We start from the raw sequence: 11,711 nt of genomic DNA on the forward strand, positions 1-11,711 counted from the left end.
TGTTGTTCGTGTTCAAGTAAGTTTAATATGTACGTTGTGTGGCGGAGTTGACTTGGTAGAATTTCATTCATCGCGGCCGACAACTTCTCTTCGTAAATTATTTGAAAATAAAAAATATATACATATTACCTTGCAAGCAAAAGTTTTAGCGACTGAGACTCCACCGGAGGAATTTGAAACACTCGTTGAAACCTCAATACAAAACGCTACCAAGCAAATAAACGATATCTTGCATAACTTTTTTCATTTTGACGGACTTGGTTTTATACTGAGAGCTTGCTTTTTGCCTTTTAAATGAAGCCACAGGGACGTCTTCTTCGTTGAGGGTAATTTTCTTCACCTCCATTACGATTTTCTTGGCCAAGCGGGCTTGATGACGATTCAAAATTTCCCGCGAACTTAACTACAACTACCAGAAGTCGTTGCGCATTTACGTCATAATGCAAATGGTCTATTGAAGAAGATGTAAACGGAAGTTGAGTAAGAAGTAAAAAAGGTATTTTTATTGATATTTGACTAGCGTAACCTTGCAATATTCTAGCTGGGAGGGGAGAAAATAAAATTTTAGAGATGGACTACCATCCCTAGCATTTTTAACCTGTAAATGGTTCAGGCTACTGAGGCCGGGATAGGCTCTGAAGGTTATGGAACGCTTGGTCCATTTAGAGTTACCTTACGTCTGCTCTTGCAAGCCAAGGAGTATACAATTAACGGGGACGAATACTAACGGTTTCATCCCCCGGGGGGGAGGCACCCCCCTATATGGCCTATACGGGGACGTGGATAATGTTTTTTGGATATTTTCACAACCGGTTTATTCCAAATTATAACCCACCCATTAATTTTTGCGCGCGCTTATTGGACAAAACGCATCACGTAGTACAAAATCGGACGACGGGTATCAGCGAATATACCCCGTCCGATTTGATATCCGTCGCCCGATTTTGTAGGCAAGCACAAAACAAACGAATGAAGTCACTTTATTCAATTTTTACGTTTAATAAAATCACGGAGTTAAAAATTTACGTAAACCAATTAACTTACATTTGTTTTAACCACAGTTACGCCGGGTTTACTACGTAGGTTTTTCCTTTAAATTTACTGGCGATAAAGCGGGTTGTAATAATTAATCGAAGGGTTATAAAATAAATAAACCCCTTTCTGGCTTGCTGGTTTATTGGAGGATAATGCGCTTGGCTGAAAGATTGTCCTCAAAATTTCACAGCTGCCCTCGAAGCTTCGCTTCTCGGCCAACTGTTCATTTTTCGACAGTCCTTCAGCCTCGGGCATTATCATCCAATATACCAGCCGCCTGAAGGGGTTTATTTACTAAATATTTTTTTGGGAAAATTACAGTATTTTCGTTTTCGTTGGATAGTACTGACAGTACTTTTTTGTAATTACTCCTGATTTCTCGAACCTTGAGAAGGTTCGATAAATCGGGATTCTTGCAGCTTAATCTTCTGGTATGAGCATGCGCAAAACCGGGAATTGGACAATTTGTCATGATGACGTCATAAGCCTTAGCACTGGGGTCGACAAAAGCTTTTTGGCTCAGTAAGCAGGGACAACTTTTCTCACGTAGACGCTCAGTAAAAGATCGCTCGGTAACCTGCGATCAGGCGTGATTTTTTCTCTTTTTGAAAGGTTAATCGCTCGGGGGAAAGTGGAACCCTACTATCTAGAGTAGAACAACTTTTCCTCATATAAACAGATCCTGAGAGACAAACAGGCAGAGTCGCGTCGAGAGCATGAACAATGCAAGGTGTAAAGCCAACCATGACAAATCAACCGAGATGACGTATAATGACGTATACAAAGGAATGAAGTGTTTTTACCGGTTCCTCAAAGCATTTTTTCCGTTTGTTTGCTTAACGGCCGGATTACAATCACAGCACATAAACCTACAATTAAATTGCTTGATAACTCTTCCGTTTTCCTCCTCTTTGCTCTTTAAACAACTTCTCTCAGAATCGCTAACAATTAAACGAGACAATGAAAAGTAAATATAACCTTCTACCTTAATATATGCCTTTTACCTTATACCTGATATGCCAATAAAAAAGATTTTTATTTCTTTTGACGTTTAACTCATATTTGTTTAGTTCTATCGAATTTTGTTTTTCCGTTTACATAACGGATTAATTTCAATACAAGGTGCCTCGTGCGTTCAAGATAATAAAAATTGTTTCATAATCTTCAGCACCCCTCCTCAGTTATGTTAACAGTATTAAAGTCTCTTGAATCGCGAACAATTAGAAAACAAAGAAACAAAAATCTTATTTCACTCCGAAGTCAATTAACCAGTTTGAGTAATCAACCATATCAAAGGCATTTCAATTACAACCCGTTAGTTATTCTCGTCAACTTTGCATAACGAAACACCCCCTGGTAGCAATATTGCGCTCTGTCAGTTATCACAATGGTAGACTTTTCAAAACAACATAATTTGAGCGAAGCTGTTAATTGCAACTCCATTGTGTTGGCTTTTTTGTTTCTGTTTTACGAACGTAAGCATGACGCAATTACATTTCCTTTATGTATTTAACCACGGTTAAACTAAGTTTTGATTGAACTATTATTATTTCCAGGCTATTTCACAAGCTACCGTGAAACGATCTACTCCAGATAACAGTCTATTTTAATTTGGATCGAGTTCTTTCCAAAATGAATATGCATAAGTAGCACTTCAGTAGAGTGGTTTCAAAACACCTAACTCTTCTTATATTGGTCTTTGACTTTGTAGAGATCTGCACCGAACAGCAAGGGTCAAAAGCAACTAAAACAGTGTACATTGCCGAAGTTTTTTATTCAAATTATCGCCTTCGAACTGAAGTTGCTCACACCGGGTTTATAGACCGTGTTTTAGACAGTATTTTTAACAGTTAACTGCGAGATGAAGAAGATTTCAGTTGCAAGCATTCCACCTCTTTTTGACCCTGTGGGTCGGAAAGAAGAAGGCAATGTCGCCTGCCACGGTCAAACGGCGAAACTTCACTCAAGAAATGGAGGTTTACAGGATGAAAAACAGGTTAGTTTGGTTTACTTTGATAACAGCAAATTCCACGTACAGATAATTAGTTTGCCGGCGATCGTGTCAAAGTAGTTCGAGCTCATGCTGGGTTTCGTGTATAAACGAAGTCAAGAAAAGTTAGCAACTGTTGTTGAAAGATTAATCTATCTGTATGTTCGCAGTGCTTCAAGTTTAAATTTGTCGTTATCCGACGAGAAACCAAGTCAGCGTAAGTACAGTTATTAATACAGACAGCCATGCGTAGCCTAAAGGCTCCTACATGAAGGTCCATAAAACAATGTTTTCTAAATATCCACCAACTTTCAAATAAAACCATTGTAGTACATGCAAAGACTTGCAAGCTAGAGAGAAAATCTGTTCTACTGCCTTGCGGTTTTGTTTTGTTAGCGGAATGTTTTGTCCATCAAGTTCACAAAAACGTCAACTAAAAGCCTCACTTTGCTACCTCAAAAGCAGACTTTATTGATAAATGCACTGATTAAAATGATAAAATAAAAGAAAGCGGCTTTTATTCTACAGAAGTAACCGAGTTTAGTTTTTCCGCTTACATTTTTCCTGTGCGTGCAATGACTTTGCATTGTTGTCTTTGAAATCTTCTGAATGCGGGCCTATGTAAAAGGTTGGTTTATATATAGAGCTTTGCGGTTATCACCTCTCTAAATTCACTCATTGATTTACAATATAGTGCCTCTTGTTATGCAGTTTAAATGAACAATAGCGCAAAAGATTTTGATGAGTTAATTTTGACGCGTACTGAGTCATGTCATTATGTACACAAATTCTGCTTACTGTACTTAGCCCATTGAAAAAGGAATCAATTTGAAATCTTGTTCTTTAATTCTTTGGTGATCTCTTTTACTCAACAAATAAAAGCAATGTAAATGAAATCTGTTACCTCCCGCAGTCCGCTTCACTCGTGGTGACAATAAAGTTGCCTAGTTACCAAATCAAATATATGTTAAGTTTGAATGCATGCGGACAACTATTTATACGTAAAACTTTCATTATTCATTAGTTTTCACCTCGATCTTGTATCTGAGAACGAACATTTCGACTGAAAATCTATTACAAACAAATAACACTGACGGTGACTGAAAATCATGAAGTAAGCAAATAAACGAGCGAACAAATAAATTACAAAAGCTTGAGTACTGCACTTATGATCGTGGTGAGTATGCGACAACTACTTCGTTTTTTTAAAAAAAAAACACTATATGATTCGTACTTTATGATTGGTAAAAGAAATTAAAATTAATTAAAATCTTTTTGGATCGTTAAAAGGTATACGTTAAATTTTCAAAGCGTTTTCCTTCCATTTCGAAAACCAGAGAGAGGCAGCATTGAAAAAAAAACGAGAAATTTATATCAAAACACCTGCCACTCGTATCAGTTCTAAACATATCAAGAATCACCCCATAAGATTTTGTCATGATAAGTGATAGCCATTGATAAAGCACACAAAATCTAATATTATGATAATACAGTGGAACCCCGATATAACGATATGCCAATCGGGGTTCTGTCTCATACATTTTACTTTTGCCGGGATAAAACATATTCATCGTTATATCAGGAATATCGTTATATCGAAGATCGTTATATCGGGGTTCCACTGTAAGAAGGTATCAAATCTTATAAGATAACGGTATAGCACTTTAGATATATTGACCAAGAAATTCGGTATCGAATCTTAGACCATAGTAGCTAAGCTAATATCGAAACTTAGATCATGATTATGATATACTGATCCTATACACTTGGTTCTGGAGTGGTTTGATATTTCACTGAAAATTTATAAACTGGATACACTAAGGGAGGATGATCTATATCAGCCTCGTCTATTGCATACACTTATCAAAACCCGGGCCACTTTCTCAACCAATCAGATGTAAAACCAAAACCAATCCTGACTCGTTCACGCACGTTTTCCCGCGCTTGGTACCAGCCACATATGTTTGCTTCGAATTTGATTGGTTCACTGGATTGCCTCTGTCGTTTGTGATTCTCCAGTGATTATTTTGGTTTTGGTCTAACGACAATCAATCGAATTTTTTTCTAAGCTCGATTTTTTCTCCGTCTTGTGTTTGTGAAAGATTTTTTTACCTTAAGTTTATGCCCCTTTTGTGTCCTAACCTCACCTTTGCTGAAAAATTTTAATTTAAAAATGGTCCATCCCTAAGTGCGTTAAGTAAACACCCTTAACCACTGCTAGGTTACTCAAATAGTAAATATTTTAATCTTTAGGGGACAAGAGTGAGAAAGGAGTCACTGATGCCACCAATTCCATCAGCAAGAAGTACGCCTTCCTTTAGGAAAACGTCAACCTCTCGCGGACTGGACGAGCTTCACCCAAACACGCCAGTAGATAAAGAACGTGATCAAGACAACACAGAGACCGGACTGACAATTGTGGGCGAAACTGGTTACTTACCGCTGAAATCAAGGAAAAAAAGCACGGCGGAGAAAATAAGTGACACTGGATTTCTACTTTACACGCTGGAGGACTCAAACAAACTTCCGAAAATCTTAAAACCCAAGAAAAAAGTTTCCAAGGGCTCAAAACGAAAGAAGATAAGCACCACTGATCAAAACAACAACTCAATTAAAGATAGTCAAGAAGAGGATATGAAAACTCGGTTGGAAGAAATTGGGGCAAATAATGGGAACTCGGAAGATGCCGGTGCAAACGATGAAGGCGACTTTTACAACAAGTACGGTCTGGACCTCAGGAGAGATTTCAGTAAGTCGTTCACTTATAACTGCGAAAAACGACCAAAAACAAAGTTATCGCAGCTGTCCAATCACAAAAAGGCGATTCATCGAACAAATTAGAACTCGAAGCAAAACAATGCAGCCGGTGCGGAAAACGCGGGAGAATACGCGTTATGGCGCTTCTGATTACACGACATAAAAGCACATTTTCCCTGCTTGGAATAATTACTTTGGAATACTTAATGTTATCGAGGGTAGAGAATTGATGGTTAGAGTAGAGTAGAGTAGAGTAGAGTAGAGTAGAGTAGAGTAGAGTAGAGTAGAGTAGAGTAGAGTAGAGTAGAGTAGAGTAGAGTAGAGTAGAGTAGAGTAGAGTAGAGTAGAGTAGAGTAGAGTAGAGTAGAGTGGAGTGGAGTGGAGTGGAGTGGAGTGGAGTGGAGTGGAGTGGAGTGGAGTGGAGGGAGTGGAGTGGAGGGAGGGAGGGAGTGGAGGGAGGGAGTGGAGGGAGGGAGGGAGGGAGGGAGTGGAGTGGAGTGGAGTGGAGTGGAGTGGAGTGGAGTGGAGTGGAGTGGAGTGGAGTGGAGTAGAGTAGAGTAGAGTAGAGTAGAGAAGAGTAGAGTAGAGTAGAGTAGAGTAGAGTAGAGTAGAGTAGCGTAGCGTAGCGTAGAGTAGCGTAGAGTAGAGTAGAGTAGAGTAGAGTAGAGTTGAATTGATTGTAGCGAAGTGGACTGGAGAAGAGTATTGGAATAACGAATACTCGTGGATAGTTAGAAACAAACAGTAGTGATCATGAGCAGTACATACAAACTGATGCACACAACAGTCTCAGATAAAAAAAAAAAACTGATCACTGTCAGTTCAACCCAGACACTTTTACCTTCCCTTGATTTAATTTTCTTCTCTGTTTATTCTTATTTATAGATATGGAAATGACAAGACCATTTACTTTCTCATATTTTCCAAAAATCTTCAGCAAAAAGAAGAAAGACGGAAACAACGACGCAGAGAAGAAAAAACTGAGGAAAATTTCCAAGGTCGAGATGAGGACACCACTAAGTTAAAATGGTTAAAAAAAAAAACGTTCAAAGAACATCAGTTAAACCTTTTGGACTAGTCCTCAGTCCGCGTATAATACACTGCCATTCTCCGCGTATTAGGAGGGTACCAAAGGGGGGTTCGTGATCCCGTTTCACGCACAAGTTTTAACCAAATTCACGTGTCACGTATACTTGAAACAGCAGAATTCACGGATCACGTTTCTTTTCTTACTATTTTTCACGCATCACAGTCTAATTTTTGCCCTATTTTCACGCGTCACGGACTAATTTTTGCCCTTTTCACGCGTCACGCATAAACCCTTTGCCCCCCTCTATTAGACGACTGGCCACGAGTCTTGAAGCCTTCGATTAGCAGACCGTTTTAATAAACTGTAATGTGAAAGACTTCTGGTAGTCTCAAGGAGACCCGAGCTAGCGCTTCACAAGGAACAGCCGTGTCTATCGGCATTTGTTTTCTTTGCACAGTCGTTACAAGTCGAGCCCGGTGTCACGTAATACCATACGTACTTTGTCCACTTAGTGGACGTGACGTGTTACGTGACAAAACGGCTGCTAAAGTGATTTCACATCAAGACAGAAGATAAATCAAAGGCTCTTCGAGCAACCTCATGGTAATTCGATGAAATCCAATAATGTAACGCAATTTCACTTTATTACTAGCGTTTAATACTAACGTGACACGAGATGACGTGACACGAAACAAAAACGTGCTGTGAATGTCGTGTTAACTAAAAGACGTCACACGGCAAGCGCAATAATACTTTTTATAATTTAAGCGTAACTGCATGTAGCTTATAGCTGCCATCAATAATGTCACAATCTCACTTAATTTGCCTTTGAATGTTTTCTTGCGTCAATGGGTCATTGATAGGTTTTTTTCAAATAAGCGTTCAAACATGTCACTTTGTTTGCCTTTGAATGCCTTTTTTCCATGGAAGTTGCGGCATTGATGGTCCGTGCTCTCAGGTTTCGTAGCGCGATTTCTATTTTTTCACCACAAAATATTTTAGTGTAACCTTTGATCCTTAGGACTGATTAATCACATTGCGAAAAGGTAAGCAAAGACCGCTTGGACGTGTAAATATTTACGAATACTCTGTGGTCTGTATGTGTGAAGTATTTATTTTTGTGTAAGTCAGGTGTTTGGCTCGGAGCGAGTACAAGTTGTACAATTTACCCAGAACATGTTGAATATTTTTTTTTGAGTTTATTTTGGGAATCGAAACGTAAATTGCAAGCACAGCAACAATGTGTCAAGGCACGGGATATATGTCAACGCGCCAGGGGAATAACATGTGCAGTTAGATTGCTCTATTTACCTTATTATAGGAAATTAACGCGTCATGAAATTAACGCGAATTCCAAACATTCGCGCTAATTTAAGCCGCGTTAATTTTTGTTAACGTTAATTTCCGCACCGTTAATTAAGTGGAGCGTTAATTTCCACGACGTTAATTTCCATTATTTTGGCCCAAATTTCTCGTTACAGTCCAGACTATCTTGACTCCAAGGAAAAAGCATTATTTTATCTGCCACTATCATTGACACTGCGAAGAACACTCAAAGTGGGAAAAGTACCACGAACATTGTTTTCGTTTAAGATTATACGCCTACAGGTGTTGAAATAAACTTGTTCCTGTTGTGTACGTCGCGTTAATTTCCTTCATTTGCAAATGTTACCCTCTCTTTCGCGTTATTTTCCTTTATTGGTAAGTAATTTTTCCTTCAATTCGCGTTAATTTAAGTCGCGTTAATTTCAAATACCCGTAATTAACACAAGCGTTAATTTCCTATAATAAGGTATATTTCGAAAAGCTCGTCGGTCGACGCTAAACGGAGAAATACAACGGGATGGCCTTAGTCTACATTTTATTGGCGTGAAGTGGACCATATTTTATTGAACATTCGGAACAAAATAAATATTTAGATGCGTTAGCAGGCCTTTATCATGGGCACCCATCGAGAATATAGTTCAAAACCACTTAAAGATAGCACCGTTCAACGTATTTTAGTACAAACGGTAGATGTAGGCATATTTTTATCCCCTAAAAATTTTTTATCTGTTCGGATTTCCTAGATGAAAGTCTAGTGATCCTAAAGTTATAGGGATCAAAACTTACCTTTTCGAAAAAATTCCAGCCAGAGAAGGGCTCCCGAAAATTCTAGGTGACCTTTTTAGAGTAAAAATCCGTTAAAAATGAACAATTATACCATTTTTTAGATATTCGAAAATCCTAGGAAAGGCAGGCAAGCAAAAAAATTTACAATGAATGTTCCGAAAATTCTAGATCTCAAATCGTCTTCCGAACAGACATTTTTAACGAAATATTCCGTTGGGTGCCCCTGCTTTATCCAGCCAGACATGTTGTTTAAAGCAAAAGATGACGTGGTGAAGGAAATTCATGTCACGCACACTCCGCGACTCACACAAACATGACTTGTGTTTCTGAAGTGACTGCCTTTGTAAAGATTTTTTAGTGTTAGTTTGTTGGAAGGTGTTTTTAGCAGCATGAATAACAGCCAATCATACTTATTCTGTAAGATGTAAATAGGTAGCGCTGTTGTCTCTAGTTGAGCCGAAACTTGATAGTTTTTTTTTTCCTTTTAAACTCCAAGTTCACTCCTTGACTGGTCCGTGATAGACACTACGGACATAGTGTAGTGTCAATTAATTCATATTTCATTCCATTGAAAATAAACATTTCTTCAAGTTTTGTGTGATTAAAGTGTAATTTAATATTTTCTTATTAAATTAAAGGGCATTTTTACACTGTAATGACATCGCACCTGTCATTTTACTTTAATTTATTTTCTGTATCTACATCCATACTTAAATCAATAACAGACCAAAAATCTACTCCGCAAAGAGACGAACAGCAGCACGTCTTAGCACGAAAAAATATCCTTTGTCATTTGCGTGTATAACAGCACTTCTCAGCACTTCAATACGAAAAACATGTCCTTTGTCATGTGCGCGTGTATAATAACAGCACTTCTCGGCACTTCAATACGAAAAGCATGTGCTTTGTCGTGTCACATTTACCGAACAGCTTCCGAACGATTGGTGAAACCAGTGCATTTATATATCCTGCTTGTTTTGTACAAAAATACAACAGAGGAAGGAACGCTTAGTACTTTTCTCCAGGATGGTAAAGTTGCATTCTTCCTGCGCCTGATCGATTCTCCGTTGTCCAAATGAACTGATCTTTCTGATCAAACAGGTTCAACAACCTTTGCTTTGAAGCCCATTTCTTTCCACTTGAGTATTTTCCGGAACATTTCCTCTTCGTTTGTAAGGTCTACAAAGGTGTATTTAGATCGAGGATGAAGCGAAAGGAACGAAAAACCACCTTTGAGAATTTAGGCCCGACATGCCATTTTGAATGTTCATCTCTGCACTCAAGCAAACATTTGGCCTCTATCCCACCCCCCAGATATATGAACAGAACACAAGGGCGGGGAGGCAGGGGAAACCGGACCTTTCTGTCAGCACGTTTACCGTTTAATGCATGAATTAATTGCGGTTTTATATCGGAATGGAGTGAGTGAGTGAGTCCATGAGTGAAATAAATCGTCATTTTTAATACCTCATTACCATGAGGTAAAAATGAACTACGATGTTACACAATTAGCCCACAATACCCTTATACCTATATATACCAACTGACACCCGATCCAGTCTCTCGTCCGACTGACTGACTGACTGATGGCCGAAGGCCGAAGGCCGAACGTAACATTGGACAAAATCGCCTAACACGGCCCAGGAAAACGAAAAAAAAAAACACCACACACGAGTAGTTTGACATTTAATTCGCCTTTACTGAAATATTATAACGAGATTTATTTAGAAATGTAATTTTCAGAGCTTTATTATATTCTTAACCTTTATAGATTTCAACATATTTCTTTTGTTCGTCTTATGTGAACAATTACTAACCACGAACACATAGGTTGGTCTGCCTGTGGACTGACTGGGGATCTATTCAGTTTCTATACAAACATTGGCAAATGGTTTTTTTCAGTCCCGGGGGGGGGGGGGGGTACTCCCATATGTGGCCTATATAGGTATGTGCCGCCCGATAGGGTATGGTTTTTGAGGTTCTCGGTCCTTAAATAGGGTATCATTTTTGCTCCTTTTGGCAATGTGTTCCCGGTGTAATCCTTAGATAGGGTACCTAAATTCTATTAGCTAAAATAAACGCCCAGCTAAACGAAAAAAAAAAGGTTTCTTCTCCTCCCCTTGAATAGGGTGTCATTTTTCGGTTTTGGGCCTTAAAAAGGGTATCACTTTTCGCTTTCTTTATCCTCAAATAGGGTCAGGGTTTAAGAACCTTAGCGGCACACCCCTATCCAAAATTTATGGGAGTACCGTCCCCCCCCCCCGGGTTTTCAGTTTTACATGTTAATCGACCGTACCTTATTCGCATAGGAGACTCCAGTACGTGAGACTATATTTAGAGAAAGAACTTATAATTAAAGGAAATGAACTACATTAAGATCAAGCAAAGTTATTCCTGCATTTTATTTAGCAAGGAAATCCCTTGTAAATGTTGCCTTAGCTTTTATAATCGTTATCTTTCTTCCTCTCACTCTTAAAATGCCGAGATTTTCTTTAAAAGTGATACAATCTTCAACCAGTACCCCATTACCCGGAGTGTGCAACTTCCATACTGCGTCTGTAAAACGGCGTTTTCACAAGTTAACTTATTTTTAGATAATATTTTCTCGCGAATTGGTTTCGGATAGGCAATAACAAGCGATTTCATAATAGCTTTAGACTGTTGACATAAAACTTAAGTACCTCGTCTATCTGGGAAGTTAAAACATAGCGGATACACGCGAGGGAACTTTTTCGGAGTGTTCTGACAGCATTTCAAGCGATGATATCAGTATTTCAGCGCAAAGTG

The 11,711-nt window shown here is 38.7% G+C and overlaps 1 protein-coding gene across 2 annotated transcripts; it reads left to right on the top strand.

The window, feature by feature from the left end:
• Window positions 1–2,615: 2,615 nt before the first annotated feature.
• LOC144663654 (uncharacterized) lies at window positions 2,616–8,497 on the top strand. Of its 2 annotated transcripts, XR_013572645.1 has the most exons (4): window positions 2,616–3,031; window positions 5,279–5,774; window positions 6,668–6,897; window positions 7,117–8,497. XR_013572645.1 is itself a non-coding variant. In XM_078524662.1 (3 exons), exons 1-3 carry the CDS (start codon window positions 2,897–2,899, stop codon window positions 6,805–6,807), a joined length of 771 nt encoding a protein of 256 aa, XP_078380788.1. In that variant the 5' UTR covers window positions 2,616–2,896; the 3' UTR covers window positions 6,808–8,497. The 2 variants fall into 2 exon arrangements, 1 of the variants encoding a protein (XP_078380788.1); XM_078524662.1 differs by having other exon boundaries at window positions 6,668–8,497.
• Window positions 8,498–11,711: the final 3,214 nt, after the last annotated feature.

This window comes from Oculina patagonica, chromosome 8, assembly GCF_052425735.1.
Source record: "Oculina patagonica isolate OP01 chromosome 8, crgOcupat, whole genome shotgun sequence".
Lineage (NCBI taxonomy): Eukaryota > Metazoa > Cnidaria > Anthozoa > Scleractinia > Oculinidae > Oculina > Oculina patagonica.